General features: G+C 35.7%; 2 protein-coding genes, 1 non-coding gene and 1 pseudogene across 10 annotated transcripts; 2 read left to right on the top strand and 2 right to left on the bottom strand.

Annotated features, from left to right (window-relative positions):
- Nucleotides 1-2,417: 2,417 nt before the first annotated feature.
- LOC112277384 (uncharacterized) lies at nt 2,418-3,641 on the top strand. Its single transcript, XR_016499702.1, has 3 exons — nt 2,418-2,585; nt 3,102-3,122; nt 3,289-3,641. It is a non-coding gene; the product is annotated as an uncharacterized LOC112277384 (transcript).
- Nucleotides 3,642-11,758: 8,117 nt separating this feature from the next.
- On the top strand, nt 11,759-13,469 carry LOC112278056 (small ribosomal subunit protein uS17). Its single transcript, XM_024511076.3, has 6 exons — nt 11,759-11,833; nt 12,018-12,058; nt 12,190-12,290; nt 12,654-12,798; nt 12,970-13,059; nt 13,269-13,469. Exons 1-6 carry the CDS (start codon nt 11,822-11,824, stop codon nt 13,360-13,362), a joined length of 483 nt encoding a protein of 160 aa, XP_024366844.1. The 5' UTR covers nt 11,759-11,821; the 3' UTR covers nt 13,363-13,469.
- A 1,222-nt stretch (nt 13,470-14,691) lies between these two features.
- LOC112278064 (voltage-dependent chloride channel 1, chloroplastic-like) lies at nt 14,692-17,622 on the bottom strand. Of its 8 annotated transcripts, none has more exons than XR_016499707.1 (5): nt 17,367-17,622; nt 17,110-17,207; nt 15,574-16,686; nt 15,276-15,408; nt 14,692-15,121 (listed from the first exon to the last, which is right to left on the bottom strand). XR_016499707.1 is itself a non-coding variant. In XM_090245663.1 (3 exons), exon 3 carries the CDS (start codon nt 16,683-16,685, stop codon nt 15,894-15,896), a length of 792 nt encoding a protein of 263 aa, XP_090101789.1. In that variant the 5' UTR covers nt 16,686; nt 17,168-17,207; nt 17,367-17,507; the 3' UTR covers nt 14,692-15,893. The 8 variants fall into 8 exon arrangements, 2 of the variants coding, with proteins under 2 accessions (XP_090101789.1, XP_090101787.1); XR_016499708.1 differs by having other exon boundaries at nt 14,692-15,010; nt 17,367-17,507; XR_016499712.1 differs by lacking the exon at nt 17,367-17,622 and having other exon boundaries at nt 17,168-17,307.
- LOC149989729 (voltage-dependent chloride channel 1, chloroplastic pseudogene) lies at nt 15,174-15,886 on the bottom strand (annotated as a pseudogene).
- Nucleotides 17,623-19,794: the final 2,172 nt, after the last annotated feature.

A 19,794-nucleotide genomic window follows, 5' to 3' on the forward strand; every position in this document is an offset into this window, starting at 1 on the left:
ACTTAAACGCTTTATTTAAATCAAATTAATTTTAAATTATTACTCGTTTATTTCAATGATATTCTATAGGATTCTTAAAATTATGTACAAAATATTTTGATTCACGGATTGTAATTGGAATATAGTAAGAAGTAATATTCTAATACAACACAAGTAGCATCTAAAGACCAAAATAATTTATATTTTATTGATCATATTTTGTTAGTCATGTTATAATGAATTAGATTTTTTAAAGTAATGTGATATATATGTATATAGATAGGTAGATAGAGACCATGCTATTATCTAAAAATTTTGTCATTTTATTTTTAAATATTAAATATACAGACATCTATTACTTATAAGAATCTAAAAATGTACTTTAATATATTGAATTTATTTATTTTTGAATCTTGAATTTTATACATACACATGACGAGTTTTTTTTTTTTGAAAAAATATAATGAAATTTCACTCAAATGATTTATCTTCCTTCTTACATTTGCACCAAGTTAATCATGGTTTGGATGGCTTCAAAAAAATATATTTTCCTTCTTTTTTTTCTTTTTAAATAATGGCATGTTTATTGAAGAATATATCAAGTGATGTGTTTGTTTTTATTTCCTCTAATTGAAGAATGACAACAAAAAGATGTTGTATATAAAATTCGATTATCACAACTAATAAAAAAATTAATATTGAATTTGTGCTGTGTACTAATATTTATATAAAGGACTGTAAATAAAAATTTTAATTTTAGAAAAATATTATAATGAAAAATAATTTTGTAAGTATGTATTGTCTAAATTGGATTTTTTCTTTTTTTCTTTTTTATTAATATTTGGGTGAAATTATGAGTAGGAAAATGATGGTTTGGACTCTTTGTTTAGAAGTGATACAAAAATAAAGGCGTTAATAGGTTTTCGAAATTGAAATTAAGGAATACCTTTGTTTTGGGATGGTTATTGTAGTTTAATAAACTCAGAAATTCAAGTTCCATATGAGTATCCAGAATTTCTTAAGTACTTTGATTTGTGCTTGATTAGAAACATGATTTTAGATTAGTTGGCCATACTTCTTTCGTATTTATCAAATTAGAAAAAAAATAAATGGCACTGATTAGATATATCACACATTGCATTAACAAGAAAATGATACCAATTAATAAATAAATAAATAAATAAATAAATAAATAATAGTATAACAAGTAAAAGATATTATAATTATTATAAATGTAAAATGCAATATATTTGAAAATGTATTTCGTAAATAAGAATATTTTTTTAAATTATATAAAAAAATAAGCATGCAACCAATTAGGAATATATTGAGAATTTAGATTTATAATATTAAAATTTTGGTTTAAATTATATAAAATGCATTAACAATAGAGAAAATATGTGAACAGTATTTTGAAAGAAGTAAGGATGCATGTTGCTTCTAAAACATCATAGACATTATTATACCAATTTTTTTATTAAGTTCAAAGAGTAATTTATTTGTAATAATTATACTTTAAAAAAGATTCACGCTTCTAAAATCAGCAAAAAAATCACAGAATAGCTCATATATTATTAAGAGATTTAGAACGAAAAATAAAATCAAAACAAAATAAAATTTATATTTTTTTTATAATTTCAATCATTTCATATTGTAATTGAATCAAAATCATTCTAAAAATAATTAAAATATATGGATGTTTCATCACCAAAGAATTTGAAAATTTGAAAATATATAAATTATGAGATTAAAAATATAATTGTGTATTCTATTTTATGTAGGTTGAGGGTATATGATGTGCATAAAGGTATAAAAGGAAAGTCAAAAACTTAAAAATATACACTAATTAATTGTGTTAATATTCATTTGATTGAAAATTTTACTTAAAATTTATAATTTTAGCAAACTAGGTGTTATGTTAAATGTCTCTTTTACTCCAATTTAGTAAAATAATTTTAAAAAATTACTTCAAAAAAACTATTCCATCATTGAAAGTATTGGATACAATTTCATCATCTAAATTATACATCTTTAAAATGTTTTCGTTCAATCTGTAAAAATATGTAAACCCTATGGAGGTGCTGAAACGAATGAATAAACGGGTGGACTGATGAGTGAATTCTGTGGAGATCATGAGGAAAAAGCGGTGAAGAATGAGACCTGCGAGGGGCAGCAGGACGGGCAGGGATCACGGAGCGGGCAGACGGGCCGACGGGCAGAAGGAGGGGACCCCGCCAACGACGAGGTCAGCAAGTGGGGGGGGAGGGATCTCATCTGCAAGAGCGCGGAAGCTCAGGGGGTTCGAGGCCCCATAGCCAGACTTGGCCCCTAAAGCCACGAATCAAGGGGAAGGGGCCCCGTCACCACGGAGCCTCAATCAAGAGGGAAGAAGAAATATAAGCTCCACGCGCGCTTCGCATGCATCTACCACTTCCTCTTCTTCTTCGTTTTCTACGTCTTTCTGTCTGTCTGTCTATATTGTATTGTTTGCTTGCCTTGCTCGTTTGTGTCATCTTCTCCGCCTTCAAATTCACTATGGCAACTTCTGGATGCGGCAAGCCCGGTTGCCCCTGCGGCAGCGACTGCCAATGCAACTCTGGATGCTCGTGAGTGCTCTCCTTCACTCGGCTTCAGTCGGTGTGTTATGTTGTGTTATTATTTATTTATTTATTTATTTTGGTCGTCTGTTGTGTGTGAATTGGGGATTCTTTGTCCGGTTGAGGACAGGAGTTCTTTGACCGATGAGAGATTGGATTGGGGCTCGGGGCTTGGGGGTGACGGTGAGACCACATGCAGTCGAATACTGGAGCCTGTTATGGATTTCGCGGCTTTTACAACATAATCGATTTCAATTATAGCCTTTGGCCTCTTCTTTCTTTTCGTGTATAGTTAAAAGTTGCTCTCAGCGGAGATGTCTTCGAGGTTGTTGGACACCGTGGAGCAGATATAGGGTTGTTGTTGAGATGTTGAGTACCGGTAGGTTGCTTGTTGTAGACTTGCGATCATTAGTACGTTGAAGAGCGGTTGTAACCAAATTAGAGCGACTGAAACTATGCTTCTGATCTGCTACATCGAGTGTGATAGAGGTTTAACTGGTGTTTTTTTGTTGTATGATTCTCCAGGTGCTGCAGGACTTTGGTGAAGTAAGTTTCGTGTCCTCTCTGCTCTTTTACTAGCAGAAATTGTGTTTAAAAATGCATTATTAGGATGAGTCTAGTGTTCGTCAAGTGTGACTTAATTTGCACCTGCAACAGCCTTGAGCATGATCTATAAATACTGAAGTCTGTGCTGATGTGTTCCTACCAACAGCTTCAACGCAGAGAATGATTGCAAGTGCGGCCCCAACTGCAACTGCGCCGACTGCGCATGCCACAAGTGAGCCATCGATTTGGCTGCCTTAGTGAGGCGACTCCCTTGCGAAGACACGGGGTAGATGCTTCAGGCGGGAAGGGTAGTCCTGCTGGATTTCTTACATCTTTGCAGATTATCATGAAAAATCCCCCAAAAAATAGCATGACTATCCGTGTTGGGTTGCACAAGGATATGATAGAGGCAGTTATGTTTTAATAATTTGTTGCGGACCCATGCTGGTTCCTCGCTACTGTTGTGTATCCAAGTGTTTACAACTGATGAATTGGCATATCGTGTGATTTTTGTGTCTAGCTGGTGCTTCCGTGTTCGTGCGAGGTTTTACTTTTCTGCCTGCTGTGTCGTAGAAAGCTGCTACATATGGATGGTTTTTACATGTGTCTGCTACATTTCTCTCTAATCCGTTCGCGACTGTTCGACACTATCTTCGAGATGTGCTGTTGCTCTCTTAGTAGTTTTGTAATGAAATCGTCCATTCATGACACAGTGAACGCAATAGTCCATCATTTGCGTGCAAAATTACATTCTGAGTGCTCTCTTCTAAGTTAGCATTACGTCTAAGTTTCATCCTCCACGAAGTAGCTTGGATCTCCTAGCTTATTCTAGTACCGAATTTAAATGGCCCCGAATATGTAGATGGTAGCTTGATTCATCGTATCGTCCACTCAGGTATGTTATCTTCACTCAGATCTGTAAGAGTTTATCTCCTTACTCTGTCCTGTGGACACATGCACAGTCTTCCGTCTTGAATTATAATATCTCATACACCGTAATTGTGTCGCTCATGCATGTGCAGATATTATCTATCAGTAATTAATTCGTCATTTGTTAGGCACGTACTCCGAAAATTATTCCTATCCTAATCCGAATGATCAAGGGCTGACGATGCTTGAAATCAGAAGTCCAATAGAATCTTCCAATTCTTGGGTAGTTTCAACAGTGGTTTCGAAGCACGAGATTTTTTGTTAGAGAATAGGATATGCTTGGGTCGGATATAGATCAGAGATGTTTTCGTAAACACTCATTGGTGCACCTGGTCATCAATGAATCAATGACTGCTGCTCAGGGAACGATCTTAAACCGGATATCTGTAACATCATTGCTGTTCAAGCTTGCAATTCATTTTGCTCTTGGAGATTGGAACTTAGGGCCCGTCTCGTTAGGGTTGTGACCAGGAAGATTGGAGAAATGGAGCGAGGCTTTGGTGTACTTCCACATTCTGACTACAATGTAGCCAGCCATGGTTGACCATCTGATCATGATGCTATCGGAGTCTCACGGCGTTTACTTAACTGCATGCCACTCTGTCGAAAGAGGAAGGACTCCTGAGGGTGAGAGCTGGTGACGACAGCCCCACCTCGTTACTTTCATGCGCTCTTGCACCCGTAGGCTTTTGTAGTCGTCCAACATCATACTTGCTTTTGGCATTGCAACTACCTGACATCAAATCGTAATGTTGCACAATCGTGCCCGATGCGTTGAGACCAGGCCCGCAAACTGGTCTGGTTTTGAAGCCCCTCAGAAAGGCGTAGATTAACTGATTCTAGCACTTGCTGATTAAGTGGTTGCATTATCTTCATTGGACCCTTTGATCGGGTTCAATCATGGAGCAATTGAGTTGGCTTGAGGAAAAAGACCATTGGCCGAGTGCCTGATCGTCAGCACATGCCAGTGTTCTTGCATGGATGTAGAAGCTGGGTAATCGAATCCATTATTCATGCAATAAACAAGGTTTTTGATTTTTGCATATTCAAAGGTCTATGTGGTTTGTTTGCAAAGCTATGTCTAGTAGAAGATAACACTGTAGCAACAATTTTAGATCGTCCTCTGTTACTTCCGTTCCTGTCCTCCTCACTCAGGATCATCTGACTATAAATATGTACCTATCCTTTCTTATTAATCAAGTGAGTGTGTCATTATGGTTAGTAAGAGCTTGAGAGCTCTGGTGCCTGAATTCTCACATGGTATCAGAGCTAGTTATGTAGTTCCTTTCCTTGAGTATTCTCCCAAGCACTTGGTATCTTCCTTCCTAGAGGTCTCTGCTTACTTTCCAGACAAATTATCAGAAATTATTTCACATTTGTCTCCTTACTTGGATTCACTTTATTCTCTTCACTTGCATTTTCTTTGCTCAAAATTCCTCCCATCCAAATTCTATACGAGGTAGTTTAGACACTTTACTTCAACATTGATAAATTAGGTTGGTCCATTGGATAGCAAGATGTTAGAATTGTTAGACAACATCATTATTGAGAAGAATCTCTTTCATGGAAATAATTACAAAGAGTGAGCCTCGACAATGTAAAGTGTATTTCATGGAAAAGACTTGCTGTGCATTGTTTACACTATACCTATAGAATAGAATGCAACACCATTAATATTAATATTAGACAACAAAAGCAAGCAGCTTGCTAGAGACAATGATATCAAATTGATAACCATCAAATTGGATTTTTAGAAAAGAAAGAGTGAAAAAGCAACATCTTATCCCAAATTAGCCATCAACAACTCTATTGGCCCTCAAATCAAAGATATGGAAGACTCAAAAGAGACATGGTTGTAATTACAAAGAATCTTTTAAACTACTATCGTTATTGATGCAATAGTTGTCTTAAATAAATAAGAATCTCTTTGCATGAATGAAAATCAAAATATAGCCAAATTTAATATCATCTATATATTTTATTGTTAAAAAGATGAAAGAGATAGGACAACCATAGAATGATGTGGCTATTATTTACAAAATACTCAATTATTTGTTTATTTAATTTATAAATCTTACATAACTCTTGCAAAATAAAAATGAGATATTAAGCTTGGATAAACTTAGCAATCAATTAAAGATAGAAGAGAGTAATATAAAACTACATAATAACTCTAATTCAATACCAAAAGAAGAGCTTGATATGTAACTCCAATATGTAACTAACAAAAATCAATTTTGAGAGAGTTATGGTAGTCTAGATACTTCAATCTACATCCAACAACATTGATATATCTACTAAGTATTATATGATACTTTAGAGGAATTTCACCCAAAAAATGACATTAAGACTAACTTATTAATTAACCACTACATATGTTTATATATCATCGATGTAATAAAGAACACAACCATATCTCAAGGAATTATATAATATCAACCTCTATATAAATAATAAATTTTAATTTAGTATAATTTAGGGCTAATTATATCTTAGTATCATGAATATATATATATATATATATATTCTAATAATTATTTAGATAATATGAATAAAAAGAAATAAATTAAAATAAATAAATTTGATAATATCTTATAGAAAAGCTTCTTAGAAGGTTCATAGACACGGCTCTGATTTTATACATATTTATAGTTGATTAATAGGTTAGAAACTTGACCAACAAATTAACCAAATATTATATATGTTGACAAGTTGTGATACAAGCTAATTATGTTGTGTATATGTATATATATATATATATATATAGAAAGCTTGGCTTATAAGTTAAAACATATATCTTATAAGTTGGATATGTATTAGAGGTCGTATAGAACGTCACCATATAGCTCTTAAATAAATAGTATATATGGAGGCATAAATGAAGCCTTTTTTACTTTCATCAATGCCTTTCTAATATTTAGCGTCATTTTAAGACTTTCTAGCTTTTGATAATAGCTATTTGAGTTTAAAATTATACCATCTTTGAGCAATTTTTTTAGTATCTATCTTTTAGTACTATCTTTAGTATATTTGATATCAAATATTATTAAATTCTAAAATCTTACTTGCAATATGGTTTTGAATAACAAAGAACTTATCAATCAATTTTAGTATGGATTAAAAGATAATTTTAAAATTTCATAATCAACAATACTAAGAGCAAACTCATTGGAGCAATTTATTATTCAAGCCATTGCATGCAACAATCAATTCTTTGAAAGATGCCAAAAATAAAGATTTGATTGAACAAGTAGAAGTCAAATTATAGCAATAACTTCTAAGTTTGTAAAATCTCATTCATCAAGACTGAAATCTATGCAAAGTAACATAGTGTCATATTATAACATAACTATTAGGTGAAAAAGGAAAAAAAAAGTTATAATATAGAAGAGTATAAATAAAAATATTTTAGCAAATCATCTTAAAAATTTAGATAATAGACAAAGAAGTAATAAAAATTAATAAGTATTAAGATTGCTTTCTTAAAAAAAAAGATCTATTTACTTTATATGGCCTTAAATAAGACAAAATAAAGTAGAATAAGTAAATAAATCATATAAATATTTAAAAAAAAATTTAAGAATAGGTTTAGTAAAAAACTATTTAAAAATACTAAAAATTGATACTTGAAGAAGATTAATTGTGAATATAGATCAAAATTAGACCTTGATGCACAAAATTGAATACCTATAGCAATTCCAAGGTTCTTTGGTTGATCAATAATTTACAATCTTTTTAAGACAGTAAAAGAGTCTCTATAGCTTAGAAGGTAAAATTCCTAATCAACCTTCAACCTACTAACTATTAAGACAAGAAAATTAACTAAGAGGCTTTTATAAAAGTCATGTTTAAATATCTTGAATTATTATTGAACCAAGATAATTAGATATTAATTAGAAATTCAATTTCAATTATATTTTCACTATATAGTCATATCACATCACAACATCATACATGTTTGCACCATTAGGTAATCCAATAGCATATAAGTATCTTTATCAAAAAGCATCTATGTCAAGCTTGCCTTGATATTTAATAAACTACAAGTCAAATTAGAAAGTACATGACTAGATTGCAAATCCCTCATCTAAGAGCAATACAAATAATTTTATGGTACATCAAAGAAACATGGATCTATGGAGTTTTATATAAGAAATCAAGATTATCTCATATTTTTAGTTTTGTGGACAATGACTTGGCAAGGAATATCAAAGGTGTTCTACCTACTACAAGTTTTGTTTTTTTTCTTAGCAATAGATTGATAATGTGGATGTCAAAAAAGCAATCAAGTGTTGCATTATCTTCCATAGAAGCCAATTATGTGGCTATTTCATCACCTTGATATAAAAGCCACTAGTTAAAAATACTTACCATTGACTTATGAATGATTATTAAATAGTCAATTTTTATAAATTACAATAATAAAGCTTATATGAAGATAGCAAAAAATTCCAAGATTACTCCATGCAACAAACATAATTCAACTTCTTTCTATTATACAAAGAAAAAATTGGAACAACAAGAGATATATCTAAATTATATATCAATAATTAAATAAATTACTATTTTATTTATAAAGTATTTGATAAAAGGTTTATTTGAAAAATTTAGAGAAAAAATAATAAAAATAAGCTTTAAAAAGTCTTATGAGAATCTATTTTAAAAAAACAAAATTAAAACACTAAATTTTCTATTGCTTTATTCTTTTTACTTTGTAATTTATTAGCATAGTTATATGTAATTTTTACTTTCTATGTCCAAAATAATCATTGATAAAATATGATTAATATCTATCAATTAAAAAAAATTAACAATCTTAAAACCTAAAATCCTAATGTCTAAGTAATACTCAGCCTCTTTATACTTTTTGAAATTCTTAAGCTTTATGTTGTTGAAGCCATTTACTTGAACTTTGCAATTTTACCAAGAGAAATGGATATTAGGATGATAGCCTTGTCAAATGGCATAATATTTTCTAATGTTGGGCAATAGCAATAAACTCTCAATATGACAAACAACACATTGATTTAGATATGATTGCACATAATATTTTATAATGTTGGGCAATAGCAATAAACTCTCAACATGACAAACAATACATTGATTTAGATATGATTGCACAACAAAGGTTAAAACTTGTACATTATTCCTTGTAGTGGCAATTACATCAACAAAAACATCTTAGTCATCTCTAACATGATAATATGATAATGTCTATCAAAAAGGCAAGCATAAAAAAGAAGAAATAAATATGACAATCACAAAGATAACAAGCAATAAAATCTCCACATGAAAGAAATCCAAAACATAGATATTAACAAACCTTTTGTCAAGTAATTATAGAAATAGGAAATATAGCTATATATAATTTTAGTTTTTGGAGTATAATTAGAATTAGAACTCACCACAATTAGAGAATCCAACTATAGTTGGAGATCCTTCACAAATTGCATAGGAATCAACTTCACTTGCAACATTGCTTCGGAGACATTATCCTAAAGCAAACAAGATGGGAGTATGAGGGGAAAAACAAGTTCTTTTAAACTCTACTTCGCTCTCAAGAATCTATGCTCCAAAAGCTAGAGTCATTGATCAACAATTCTCAAAATTGTTTTACAATGAGAGAAGGTGTTAGAAGATAATATTGTAGCAACAGTTTTAGATCCTCCTCTGTTACATCCATTCCAATACACCTCACTGAGGATCACTTGAGTAAAAATATGTACCTCTCTTTTCTTATTAATCAAGTGAATGTGTTCTTTATGGTTAGTAAAACTTGAGAGCTCTAGTGTGTGAATTCTCATGTGTGCATTATTGGTTTGTAGATGATTCTGATAGAACCTGTTGGAAGGGTAGGTTTAGCAACAAGTTCTCCCACTAGACTGTACTTTCATTGATACAGGTGGGCATGACTTTTGTGGTTCTGCAAAAAGGAAGATGTAACTGAACTTAGGCCAAAAGCCTGAGATTGATAAGCCATGGCCCCTATTCATTTTCAGCTCTAGACACCCCATAACAATTGTTTTATAGAAGAATGAAAGTTATAAGCTGCCACACAAATTTATATGATGGGGAGGATTTCATCCATGAGACACCTCCACCTACAGGTAGACAAAGGACGCAAACAAGTTCTTTCACTAGCAAATTTTTTGCTTTTGTTTATCAACTGGACTATTAACTTTTCTTCACATGGAGATTTCTATGAAGTGGAAACGTCTCTAATGTTAGAAATTAATCGAAATCCAAATAAATTAATTGATGTGCTCAACTGCATGGATTTCAATTTATTTATTAGATATACATAGAAAGACAGTGAATTATCTTATTATTTACCTTTGTAAGACAATGATTAATCAGTCAAAAGTTTTTATTGTCTTGATTGTTGCATTAAAACTACACAAGATTAAAATATTAAAATACTTGGTACAACTATGATGATCAGATTATATTATTAACAACAAATGTCTTTTATTATTGTATATTTAATTGATATTAGTTAATTAAAAAAATAAATAAGTTATAAAAATAAACTTACAAACTTATGTTCAATTAATGAAAATTTAAGTCAGAGTTAAATAATTTTTATATTATATTTTTACAGGGAAAATAAAGAAGATATTAAAATATTGCATGAATGAGTTATCAAAACGTAATTTAACAATATTTGTTAAATAATTTTGTAAATAAGATAATATGAATCACATTTTAAAGATTATGTGTATGAAAATTAAACTTGATTTTTGACATCTAGAAATTATATTTGAAATCACAAGTATCAATCATTGGAGTTTTAAGATGATTGAAGTTTGAATATTTTTTAGTTACAATTGCTTCTGTTTATAATTGTAAGACTCAAATATAAAATTACAAGGTTAAGGTATTTTTCTACTCATTTTTTTCATAATAGTACATAAATTATACAAAAAGAAGAATGTGATATTCCTGTCTTCCTCTCATCTGGTAATTGGAATTTTCATCAAAGTAACACATGTTCTTCAATTCAACACTAAAAAACAATTACCTATACAAAAAAAAAAAAAAAAAAAAAAAAAATCCAACCCAATGATACTGATATTTATATTTTTCCCTTGCTGTTTACCTTTACTGTGGCCATGTCGCCCATATTGCAAAACCATGTCAATGTTTTACCTCCATTAATTTATCACCCTTGAAGAATTGAATATAAACGAATAAAAAAGTTGCAATACATTCACATATTTGCTCACATGAATAAATAAAAGGCCTTGGCCAGAGTGCACACCTCATTCTTTTATTCAATTACGTCAAAACTAAAGGTACAATGACTAACCAGGCATACAAAACTAAAAATGAAATAAAAACTTATAGACTTCATCATCTAAAACTTGGATTTTAGATCTGTTATTCAGAATTATTCTCATTATTCAGAATTTGGGTTTTAAAGAGACCGCAATTCAGTTCCCATGAAACCATTAGGATTTACTCATTCTCACCGATTACCAAAGAAAGGGGCCATCTGCCTCCCTGTTGCGGTGTGAACAGAGGTTACACCCACTAATTTCAATTTATTAACCGAAAAAAAAGCTTTAGAACACGTAATACAGTTTCGTCACAGAACGGCCATACCGCTGATGATGTTCCATTTCGGAACTGTCGAGCCCTAAAACACTGCACGTCCAACAGCACTAAGAGGCGCTGGAGCAACTCAAGAGTCCTCTTTTCAGCGTTTTGCACCTCCCCTCGCGTCGTCGGACGTGGGCTTCGCTGCTTGTCAAGCCAGCTCGACCACCATGGCGGAGCAGGTACGATTTCTCTTTGCTCGGCTATAGCTTAGGGTTGTGTAGTTTTGTCCCTGAACAACGTCATGAGGCGGTAGTTGGGAGTATGCTGTGTATTAGACTCTAGGGTTTCGGTTCAGTACTGTCATCTCGATGTTGTTGTCTCATTTAGTCTTATGTTTCTGCTGGCTTCTATTTCGTTTTGCAGACTGAGAAGTCGTTCTTGAAGCAGCCCAAGGTCTTCCTCAGGTGGTATTTCGTTCCACTAACCCCCCCCCCTTTTTTTTCATTACCTCCATGTGCCGTTTTTCGTCGTTGGAGATCGCTGTCGTTGTGGAGATCATGTATTGAGCGGCATGCTTGTTTTTTTCTGTATATAGCACCAAGGCTTCTGCTAAAGGGAAGGCAGCAGGGAAGGCTGGTACCCGCTTCTGGAAGAACGTCGGTCTCGGTTTCAAGACTCCCCGTGAAGCAATTGAAGGTACGGATATGTGTTCAAGATCTCGTGCATACCAGTCTTGTCACCTGTCTCAATGATCTAATTTAGAGATCTCCCTCGGAGATTGTGATAAGTGCTTGGTTTCCACACCCTTCGGATTTTTTTTAGTATCCCACATTTTCCGTTGTTTTTGCAAGCCACGCTCTGATCATTTTGGTTTTGTTGTAATCCTACTATAGCAAGTGAATTAAAACGGTCTCTGGAGGTAGTCCCGGCTATTCCTTTATAATCCCGATGTATTTTTCTTATGAACAGAGCGCAGGCAGGTGTTCGGGTTCAACCCAGGCTATGTGACTTAATATTCTCCATCATTACTTATATCTGTGAACTACTCCTCTCCTGCAGGCACCTACATTGACAAGAAGTGCCCATTCACCGGAGATGTGTCCATTCGCGGCCGCATTCTCACCGGAACCGTGAACTGCACAAAAATGACTCGCACTATTACTATCCGACGGGATTACCTCCACTTCGTCAGGAAGTACCAAAGGTGACCTTGTCTAGCAATTAACTCGCTTAGAATTCAGTGCTACCGATTTCAGGATAGGAGTGTAGGGGAGAGTTGTACGTTGGTGCATTGGCAGACTATATTTTCTTTTTTTTATATTTTTAAACATCCTCAATAGTGTTTTCTGTCGAGTAATGGATGAGTTTCCTGCAGGTACGAGAAGAGACATTCAAACCTGGCTGCTCACGTCTCTCCTGCTTTCCGTGTGAAAGAGGGCGACAAGGTCATTATTGGCCAATGCAGGTAAGGCTTAATTTTGTTTGTTTGAAAGCGCGTACCAGAGACACAAAATTGAATGAATATTAGTTTCCTATTCCATGTGTTGTAGAATGTGTCTTCTTTGTATGATTGAATGAAGTTCTTTGCAACTACTGATTTATATTTTGAGTACTCCTAAGTACCTGTTTGTCCGTCCGTACACCGACCTAACCAATTGTTCTGACTATTCGTAGGCCTCTTTCGAAGACTGTGAGATTCAACGTCTTGAAGGTCATTCCCATGGGCGCATCAGACGGAGGGAACAAGAAGGTGTTTACTGCCGTATAGAGCCAGTGTGCTAGATGGGGATCTAATGTAGTTTGCCCGAGCAATGGGCGAGGACCTATTTTAGCCGCATGTTTCACATTATGCAAATGAGAATTTTTTTCGCTTCCTACGATGTTTCTCTCAAAGTCTATCCAATCACTGTTAAGTCGTTTTTCATACCCATTTGGACCATATGGATTGAATGGCTTTTCCGATTGTCAAGAACTTCATTTGCTTAACTTTCATGAAAGTTACCCCTGGAGAGTTTGGATACATGATTTGGTTATTACTAACTGTCTACACCTTCGTCCCAACCCACGTCTGTGTTTGAAGCAATGAAGCACTGTCTCCATCTTCAGAATGAGCCTTAATTGAGGCATCTGGCTTGTCTGAGGGGGTTTTAGATTAAGCATGCAATGCTATCTCTAATCTAAGAGCGATTAAATGTTATGAAAGTGCACAGTATATCCATTATTGAACACTTTGAGCAATTTCTTTTTACGAGTTTGGAGTCGAATTTAAATATGGTCATTACCTGCGTATGAAATGTTTACATCTTACGACTAATTGCGAATGACCTCCGCATATACGCGATCTAATACCTCTGCATTAATTGTGAAGTATATGTTTAACTTAGAGTAAATTTTCAATGTTTTATTGTTAATAATCTTAATTTTTCAAACTTACTCCTACTATGCTAAACAAAAAACAAAAAACATATATCATGATCATTCTCCAGGGATTATTTATGTGTATATCATCAAGATATACATACAATGAAATGCAGTTGAAAGAAGAATAATAGAATAATACTCAGTGTGAATGGGATGATACTCACTGTGATGTTTTGGAATTACAATACTAATTAAATACAGTGAAATTGTTATAATGCCAGTAAAAAAGCATATTAAAATTTTCCAAATAAACACTTTTCTCTTAAGTTACACAGTTCAATTTTCTAACACAACTTCTGAATGGTATGCCAAAATAATGTCTTTGGATGTAGAGAAATAGACATGTTGCTAATACAATTTACTGCTTTGTGCTTCATGTAAGTCTGAAGTTTAGCATTAACTCTTTATGAAGCTAAATTGCTTTGCTTATTAGGGGACATTAGAAAAAGAGAAAGAACTAAACAAAACACCTTGAAGAATCCGTGTGATTCCACAAGGTGTCAAAAATTTCTCCCACCAATAACACCACTTCTGAATACAAAGAAGAGAATCTAAAAAATAAATTATAAAACACAGTAAGAAGAAGAAGAAAAAAGAAAATGGGAAAACAATGCTACCCATGTCATGACCCCAGTACCTCCACCCATACCTTATTAGCACATAAACATTCCCTTCGTAAATGAACTTCTTCACTCCCTTCATTACAACATGTTACATTATGTAAAAATAGAGAATGGATAACTTTTCTCCAAGGTTCTCAGGAGTTCATTCACCGACCATTCTACTATAACTCCCTCAATTGAGACCTATTATGGGCATCAACACTAGACAATAGATAGGAAAACAATGAATCAATGCACGTTATGACATTGAACTGTTTAGTATCTTTTCCACCACGGGGATAATTTGCAAGGCAATGAAGAGGTGCTGCAAGTACCGTGTTTGCAGCACCGAGCTCTGCCTCAGTGAACATGCTGGAAAGTTGTACAATCGATCTGCATTTACATCTTGTCCTAGATGGGTTGGTTAATGAAGGATGTGATACAAAACCTTGAAAGCTGTTTACGATTGACTCGGGAGCTTGGTTTTCCTGCCCTTCGAGAGACCTAAGCAGAGCATAATGCAAAAAAACAATAAAAACAATAAAATAAAAATACCCTACTCCTCAAAAAGCCCCTCCAAGCTATCACGCGGTGTTGAATAGTGAAAGAGGTTGATATGAATCTGATGTTCTGTTCCAGCATGTAGGAGATAACCCACCTGTAATTTTCCTGAACCGAGAAATAGTGTCAATGATGTGAGCTGACTCTCTTTACAAGCTATGGAATGCCTGTCAAGCTTCCCGAATCGATGCTGATGCGTCCTTCGTTTATGCTCGGGCTTCATATAGAACCTCCAGAACCATATCAGCAATGACACCCAGTTTCAGTGATGCTTCAGTAAAGACCAAGAGAAGTTCAAAGAATATAAACAAAAGATGAAGTTAGATCGTCTCAGAGCTACTCAATTTTCTCCGATTTTTTTCTCTGAGGGTACTGCGTGTGAGCTTCCATCAAACCTGCTATATTGTTCTTGATAGTGCCGCAGATGGCCCCAAGAGCAAGCGTCGCAAACGGCTCCTCAATCAGCACTCCAACCTCCTCGATGCACAACAAGGCTGCGGCGTTGAAGAAGACGGCAGGGATTGTGAGCCATCTGCAGTGATCCCACAGCCCTAATGGCAGCGCTATATGCCATATGACCAGGAATCTTGAAGTGAGCCTCGTGTACGAGAGAGGTATTGGCGTTTTGAAAAGCCTCTCACATGCACCAACATTGTCATGGAATTGAGTCAAATTTTTGTCCATGCCCGATCTTTGCATATCAGTCATGGTGGTGCTATATACAAGCTCCGACATGATTTGCAACACGTAAATCGGTCGATGAGGGGCCGCCAGAAGGGATGCAAGCTGACTCTTCCAATAAACCCACCAATTCTTCCTCCAGATTCGCACCCTGACTCACATGGCTCTTCAAAGTGTATGGGAATGTCGCTACGTAATGCAAGAAGCTCTGCAATTTGGATCCATCGGCAGGAGAACCCATGAAAGTTAGGGCTTGCCTGCACACGTCTCGAGATCTGTTTACGTTCATGCCCCACACCTTCCGGGCTTCATCGAACCTCGCATAGGAGGCATTTGTCCTGAAAACGAGCAGAAGTGCAAGCGCGGGGGCTGTGAGGGAGAAAGGCAGACTCGAAATGTGCAGGAGAGGCAGCCACTGAGGCAAAGTCTGCGCTGAGATAGCTTCTTTGTAGGAGGTGACAACAGCTGCCACGCCTGTGAGAGAGAAGACTGGAACTCCGAGGGCTAAGATAACCCTCGAAGACACAATTGATGCCAGATGCCGCCCGTGTCTGATACTACTCCGATGTCGAAGCCAATCGTCGTGGTCGAATACCATCCTCCTGTATTCCATGGCCTCCTCCTTCTCCCTGTCCGCCACAGTCGGGTCCAGATAGCCACCAATTAGCTTTGCACTTGCACCAATTTTTTTCACCCTTCGCGAAGGTGCCGGACTTCTATCCTTCCTCAACTTTGAAGGCGCCAGAAACTGCTTGGAACAGAGGAAGACCGTTATGGCTGTAGCCATAGGGGTTCCATGGAAATCTCGACTCGCCAACATCACCATCCTGCGGCAATCATAAAATTCATGCGCGGCCCAAATCATATTATGAATTAGTCATGAATTCTTCTCACTGAGTTACGATTCTCCTTCTGAATTAATCTCAGCAGGCTAACCAACTCGGAACTCAAACAAAGGGAGTACCCAAGGTCAGCAATGCCAACTACAACAGGCTGTGTGGACTACACAAATGATCGCTCAATGTTTAACACGCTCACAGACGAATCGAACAATCCATCAAGTTAAAATAAAATAAAACAAATCGAACAAACAATCGAACCGTCCGAGGCTACTTCACAAGCACAAGCCAGCACGATCAGCAGTGAACAGAGGACTTCATCGCCGCTATAACAACAAACAAAACTGGATGGAAATCTCTCTGATCGAGTGCAACTAGGGTTTAGAGGAGATGCTGAGATTGAAGACCCACGATTGTCCACATTTCAGCGTGTTCATCTCGGCGTTCACGTGGACCACTAGGGCCTGACCTGGGGGGTTTTAAGTCCAACCGCCATCGCTCGCAGCTTGCTGCAACAAACTCCCAAAACCCACAAATGTTATGGAAATTCAAAGTCGGCAGATGACTGGGCAGCCCAGCATACTCGATCTCTCATCCTTCCCAACACTTATCCATGCGTAACGCTTATCCACTTATCCACTTATCGGCGACATGCTGAAACAACAAACCTTAACACACTTGCGCTTGTGCCTCAATTTTCGGCTGTTTTGCAACATGGGTTACGAAAACCACAACAATCACATGACAGTAGTAACTTCATTCACACAATCCCGATTCTCTTCTTTGCTAATCAACTCTTCATTTTCTACTCCAGCTGAAAACTTATCACCAGGTATCACCAGTATCCACTAGTATCCTACAGGATGCAAACTCCTCAACCCTAAATTGCAAAACATTGCCATGTTCTACAAGAGCATATTCAGTTTTAAGGCCACTGCGGAATATGATAAGTTCCGCTCATTTAGTGAAGGATGCGTGCAGGTAGGCGTAGTTCGAGCATTAGGTTCATCTCTGAGTGTTGTGTGCTTGCACTCAGAACATGTGTACGAATGTCATGACATTCAATTTGATATTCAGTCCTCTTTTCCTTTACTGAGTACGACATTAAGGTATAGTTTCCTTGTTATTAGTGTCTTTACAAGATCGGAAGTCCTAACGCCGGTACAATGTGCCGAATGGCGTGTTGATTGTGCACTTAACGCAGCCAACACTCCCGAGCAGTTCCTGAAGCTCACCAAAGAATGCAGGGACCGAGCTCAAAAGATGACTACGCCAAAAGCGTTTTCCAGCCCACCTAAAGTCAACTCTGAACTGTGCAAACATCTAGCTGATAAGCTGAAGTCGGTTGTCGAGAGGGCACAGTCGTTCCTCCACAGAAGGTTTCTTTCCCCTAAGGACACAGCAAAGTAGATGTTTTCAAGCTGTATTGTGCGTTAGCTAACATGGAAGTGAAAATCATCCGAAGTTGTTGCCAAGAGGAATGGATTCAAGCCGCCTTTCTGATGACAAATGTGCCGGAGCATAATCTGTCAACAAGTTTTGACTTAGAAATGTTAACACATTTATTTTCTGGAAGCTTGAGATCGACAGAAGTACTTCAGAGTATTTTTAAAGCTGAAGTTGCAATTATCAACAAGAAGGCATCACATGATAGAGAGTCGTTGGTAGGGGATGTGTATGAATTGCTCCGGATAAGTGAAAGTGGGAGCACGGAAACGTATGGGCTGGCTTCTCTTCTACTTGAGAGGCTTGATCCCCTAAGGAAGAACTTGGGAGGCAGCTCATCAAGCACATATTGCACGGACATGGAGAGCTTGAAAGAAATGGAGCAGTTGGGAAGAGGTTCCTTTGCTACTGTGTTCAATGCAATGTGGCTTGGAGTTGAGGTTGCTGAGAAGACGTTCTATGCACCAAGTTCCCCAGATTTTAAGAAGTGTCAATCCTAGCACGGCTGTCTTATCCCAATATCGTGTCCTTGCTTTGTTATGCAGAAGGTAAGCGGAAGTGCTGCATGGTGATGGAATTGATGGATGGTGACCTTTCCGGGTAAATGCGGAAGTTCATGACAGAGCACAAGCATCGCAGTTGTCCATTTAGCATACTGGAAGCAGTTGACCTCATGCTTCAAGTTGGAAGAGGCATGGAGTACTTGCACGAGATGAGGATTGTTCACCGAGGTTTGAAGGCCATGAACATTCTTGTGAAACAGGTGAAAGGAAAAGACGGTAGAAGCTGATATACATGGGCAAAGGTGGCTGACTTTGGGTTGTCAAAAACAAAAGAAAGAAGTGTAACTTACAGCTACCAGACTCTGAATACGGGGACAACACGATGGATGGCTCCTGAGGTGATAAAAGAAAGTAAAAATGAAGGGCAAGAACAAGTGACAAATGTTGGTATGATAGCAAAGTATCCTTTTGGTGGTGGTGGAGTGTTATGCAATGGTATGTTATGAACTCTTGATTGGAGAGGTGCCCTTTTATGACATAACACAACCAAATGAGATAAAGAAGAAGGTATTGAAGAGTGATTGTCCTAGGCTACCAAAAGATTGTCTTAATTTATTGAAGCAATTGATAAAGAGGTGTTGGAGAAAGATGCAAGTGCATGCCTTTGATTTGATGAAATATGTGTTGAATTGCGGAATGTGAAATGCCAACTTTTCATATCATTACTCCATATTGGTAAATTGGTGAATACTATCTAACTTACAAGAAGGCTTGAGTTATAGTACTTTTATACATAGAAGTAGTCTTTATTTCATTTGTTGTATTAAATAGTTTGGCATTCAAATGTAAAGCTTGTCATAGTTGTTTTAATCATTATTTAGAATACCTAACCTAATCAAAAATATATTTTTTGTTTCACTATTGTTAAATGAAAGAGAATTTTCATCTTAGAAAATAGATATTGCAACAAAATATTTTGAGGTGGAAGTAGCACAATCTTTGACCAAGTCTACTTTAGCAAGTTAGAAGAAGGAATGCATGTGGTGGTTAAATAGAGACGTCATCATTAATCTAAAATTATACTCATTGAAATTATATCTATAATTCAATATTGTAATATTCTTTTGTCAATTGAATATTGCATAGA

This window comes from Physcomitrium patens, chromosome 2, assembly GCF_059467195.1.
Source record: "Physcomitrium patens ecotype Gransden chromosome 2, ASM5946719v1, whole genome shotgun sequence".
Lineage (NCBI taxonomy): Eukaryota > Viridiplantae > Streptophyta > Bryopsida > Funariales > Funariaceae > Physcomitrium > Physcomitrium patens.